Here is a 5000-nt window from a genome sequence, read left to right as displayed (position 1 = left end):
GATCATACATGAAATTATTATAAATCGGCTATCACAGATATTAATATGAAACTATCAAAATAGATTAAAAAGGAGAGAATGAATATACAGGTTGTTAAAAATAGCATACTATATCAAAACGAGGAAGTACATAAACAAAAGAGAAACATAAAAACAAACCGAGAAAACATACAAAACCAAAACAATATATAATAATAATAATAATAATCATTATTATTATTATTATTATTATTATTATTATTATTATTATACGAACAACAACAAATCAAGCAAACCCATAATAAAAAAAAAAAAATAAAAAATAAAAAAAAATAAAAACGGGGGGAAAACACATCAACCCAAATCTTCTAACCAACGCGTCCTTTCCATGCCAGACCCGTACGTGAAAGTGTGCCTCCTGTGCCAGGGTCGACGCATCAAGAAGAAGAAGACCACGGTGAAGAAGTCGACCCTCAACCCCGTCTATAACGAAGCTCTTGTGTTCGACATTCCCAACGATAACATTGAGGACGTCACACTCCTTGTCAAGGTCGTCGACTATGATAGGTGAGGGCTCTTTGGATGTTGGGGGAGATGGGGGATGTGGAGATGGGGATGTTGGGGGAGAAGGGGGAAGATGGGGAGAAGGGGAAGATGGAGGAGAAGGGGGAGGTGGAGATGGGGAAAGATGGGGAGAGGGGGAAGATGGAGGAGATGGGGGAGAAGGGGAAAGATGGGGGAGATGGGTAGAAGGGAAAGATGGGCAGAAGGGAAAGATGGGGAGAGATAGGTGAAATGGGGAGAGGAGAAAGATGAGAGTGATAGGTAGCTGAGAAAGAGTAAGGAGAAAGGTGGCGGGGGATAAAGCTGAGAGAAAGGTAAGGAGATAAATAGAGAGGAAAGACGGGGATAAACCGGGAGCTGGGAGAGAGAAGGGAGAATGATAGGGAGACGGAGTGAGGGGAAAGAATGAGAATTGAAATATAGGGAGGTAAAGAGATGGGGAGAGATAGAGATCTGGAATAGAGAGAGACGGGAGAAAGATGGGAAAAGAAGGACCGAGTGCGAAGTAGTAAATATCAAGAAAGAGAGAGGGGTGGGGAGAAGGGAAAGGAAAGAGAAAGAGATATGGAGAGAGGATAGAGAGGGGGATGGAAGGGAAATGGGAAAAGCGACAAAGAATGGAGAATAAGAGAGGGGCCGGGAGAGAGAAAGAGGGGAGGATAGTGAATGGATGAAAGAATGCAGAGAGAGAGAGCAAACGCCAAAGACGGGGAGAGACTAGGAAGAGAAGAGAAGAGGAAAGAGAGAAAGGGAAAGAGAGAAAAGAGAAGCCAGCAACAAAAACAAGAAAAGAAGTCTCCGAAAGAGGTGATAAGGGAGGAAGAGAGAAAGAGAGGAAGATTTTGGGGGCATTTCATTTCCTTTTAATGACGGGCACTTGATAAGATCGGAGAAGTCGAAGGAGGAGGAAAGAGGAGAGATAACGAGTGATTCAAGGGTGAAAGGGAGGGAGGAAGGGAGAGAGGGAGTATAGAGGGAGGGAGGGAGGAGAGAGGGAGGGAGGGAGGAGAGAGGGAGGAGAGTAGGAGGAGAGAAGGAGGAGAGAAGGAGGAGAGAAGGAGGAGAGAGGGAGGAGAGAAGGAGGAGAGAGGGAGGAGAGAGAGAGGGCGGGAGGGAGGATAGAAGGAGGAGGAGGAGGAGGAGAGAGAGAGAGAGAGAGAGAGAGAGAGAGAGAGAGAGAGAGAGAGAGAGAGAGAGAGGGAGGGAGGGAGGAGTAAGAAAAGGGGTAGGGGTCATCGTCTCTCTCTCTCTCTCTCTCTCTCTCTCACACACACACACACACACACACACACACACACACACACACACACACACACACACACACACACACACACACACACACACACACACACACACAAACAAACAATTTCAAAAAATAAATAAATTAGTTAAACAAAATCCCGACCCCCTTCGGCAGGTAACACAATAACCCCCCTTCCGTCCCCTCCCTCCTCCCTCAGAATCGGCGCCAACGAACTCCTGGGCGTGACGGTGATCGGGTCCCAGGTGATAGGGCCAGGGCGGGACCATTGGCTCGAGATGCTGGAGTGCCCCCGACGCCCCGTAACCCAGTGGTATCCCCTGATGGAGAGCGTCCCCCTCAACCTCATCACGTCGCCGACTCGGTCTCTGCCGCCGCCTCTCACCTGCTTCAACTCAACGTGAGAATGAGTAGAGAATTATTTCCCTTTTTTTTTTTTTTTTCTTTTTTTTTTTTTCGTGTGTGTTTGGTGGTAAGAGTAATTGGCAGGTTTTATCTTCGAGGTAAGAATTTCTTTCTTTCTTTCTTTCTTTGTTGTTTTTCGATATTGGTTGATGGTTTTACTGAACTCTTGTCGTATCGATAAGTTCAAGGTCTTGAATCTAATAAGTGGTTGGATAGTTTAGATACTTATCTTTTGCATTTATGATTTGCTGTTAAACTATTCTTTTTAAAATGAAGACTCCTTTCTTCGTGTGTGTGTGTTTGTGTGTGTGCGTACATATGTGTGTGTATGTGTATGTTTATGTGTGTGTGTGTGTGTGTGTGTGTGTGTGTGTGTGTGTGTGTGTGTGTGTGTGTGTGTGTGTGTGTGTGCGCGCGTGTGTGTTTAGACAGCATGAAAAGTCTGTCTGATCCATTAAGGCTGTCCAGTTCATGTGACATTGTCCCGCTCCTGCTTGCTTGCTTTTCTCAATTTTTCCCGATTCCGCAAACGGACGGAAACGGGCACAGCCACATCAAAGGACGACGGCATACAGCCACTAACAAGTCCTCTATCAGAACGAGAAATATTTTTTTGTTTACTTGTTTGTTTATTTACTTAATTTATTCTTGCTAGGTTTTTTATCTCTAGAACTTCAATAACAATAGAATCGGTGATGGACGTTGGTCCACTGATGTGATAATTACTTTTATTCTCATTCACTTATTTCGTAAATGTGAAACAGGCAAGACTTACGACGTAATCAAGCGAAAGAGAGAGATATCGATAAAGGGAGAGAGAGATATCGATAAAGAGAGAGAGAGAAATATCGATAAAGAGAGAGAGAAATATCGATAAAGAGAGAGAGAGAAATATCGATAAAGAGAGAGAGAGAAATATCGATAAAGAGAGAGAGAGAGATATCGATAAAGAGAGATGGAGATATAGAGAGATAGAGATAGAGAGATAGATATAGAGAGAGAAATAGAAACAGAAACAGAGATGGAGAGAAAATCAGCGAGCCACAGACAGATTCCCTTGTCCGTGGTACCGTCTCAGGTATTATTCATGGCTGTTCCTTTCTCTCTTGGATTACAAACTTGGTGCAGGTCAGAATCCTTGCTACTCTTAGTCGACTATCACATATCTGGTGAAGTTATACAAACTTTTCCTTCATATCCATTTCTGAGGAGTTGTGGGCAAGAAACGGTACATAGAATAATGTTGAAATGAAATGAAAATAAGTTTGAGTCAGAAGTCGACCTGAAATGGCTGATGAGTATTGGTCGAAACGACAGTAGTTTTCCTCGTTTTCTCTTCGTCTCTCTATCTATCTATCTCTCCCTCTCTCTCTATCTATCTATCTATCCCTCTCTATCTATCTCTCCCTCTCTATCTCTCTATCTATCCTCTCTATCTCTCTATCTATCCTCTCTCTCTCTCTCTCTCTCTCTCTCTCTCTCTCTCTCTCTCTCTCTCTCTCTCTCTCTCTCTCTCTCTCTCTCTCTCTCTCTCTCTCTCTCTCTCTCTCTCTCTCCCTCCCTCCCTCTCTACCCCTTTCGCTCTCTTTTATTACCCAGGGAAACGCCACGGAAATTTCCTGTCGCTGGAGTTCCATACCATTTGCAATTTTTAAATTGTTCTCCAGAATCGTTATTTTCAGTAAATGAGACTGCAATGGCCATATTGCCAAAGGAATTGCAAGAGCCCAAGAGGTGAACCCCTAGAAGAAAATGGTAAATAATGGACAAAGACTAAAATACACGTTGCAGAAGATGAATCGTTTCTTTCATAGAGCAGCTTATAACAGAATAAATAATGTAGCGAGGGCTGCTTTTCCTCCGAGGAGCGAGATGTTGCTTCAAGGCGGTAGGAAGTGAGGACGGAAGAATCTTATGCTTGTTCCGTCTGTACGGAGAACATACATCATCATGCGACGTGTCGTGGAGAGAACATAAAGTATGTAAGCGTATATGTGTGAGATGAGCATTATATGTAAGATCATATGAAACACATAAATGCGTGCGCTCTGTAGATAATAAGAATAGATACATCGCAGAGAGTAAAGATATATGTTTGAATAACATTTGGATATAAAGGTAATTAAATAAAAAATACAGGTTAACATTTTACTGGACATGACTCGGTCACAGCAACTCTTGAAGAGAAGAGTGGACGAGAGGTAGAGAGAAAGAAAGAGCAGTATAATGCAGGTGTCGAATAATATTATACACTAATTTATCACCATTTAGGTTATTGAGAAGAAAAAAAAAACATGGACTATGAGATTTTCCCAGCCTGCTCCTACTAGTAAGGCCTGAGATACAGATTATATGTGATTATATATGAAGTTTTAGGGGAGATAAAATTGCAGCGTAGCAACATCAGATCCATACAGAATGTACTCGTGCATCATTCAGTGTTAAGTAACCACGCAGACGAAGATGCCCTTGCTTAGAGCGGCAGAATAATTGTTGGTGTGTGTGTTACATCTGCCCACTCTTTAAAAAATGACTTCTACTGTGACACTGTTGAATAGCTGAAAACAAGAGAAGACAAACTGTTCAGAAAGTATGAGAGCAAACAAATATACTCAGTCGATTTGAGAACCTGGGATTCTTGATGATGAGAGAGAAGGTCGCAGACTTGTTGACTTAGAAGTGTCTACACTACACGCTGTATTGTTTGACGGCTAGTTCGCTTATTTCCAACAAATGATTCATTAACCATAGATTCTCTCGCGTGGAGTGGTTGGGTGTTATTCATGGTGTG

At 42.7% G+C, this 5000-nt stretch overlaps 1 protein-coding gene across 1 annotated transcript in view; it reads left to right on the top strand.

The window, feature by feature from the left end:
• The window catches only part of LOC122249505 (synaptotagmin-10), a 122513-nt gene that overhangs the window by 110952 nt on the left and 6561 nt on the right, over positions 1-5000 (top strand). Inside the window, exons 11-12 of the mRNA XM_043010428.2 lie at positions 375-546; positions 2004-2204. Coding sequence (XP_042866362.1) covers positions 375-546; positions 2004-2204 — 373 coding nt within the window. The remainder of the gene's footprint in view (positions 1-374; positions 547-2003; positions 2205-5000) is intronic.

The sequence above is a fragment of the Penaeus japonicus genome, unplaced genomic scaffold (assembly GCF_977035675.1).
Source record: "Penaeus japonicus unplaced genomic scaffold, GWHDUDI00000001_assembly GWHDUDI00000031, whole genome shotgun sequence".
NCBI lineage: Eukaryota > Metazoa > Arthropoda > Malacostraca > Decapoda > Penaeidae > Penaeus > Penaeus japonicus.
Note: the sequence above shows the minus strand (reverse complement) of the source record. Positions and strands in the feature narration are given on the sequence as shown.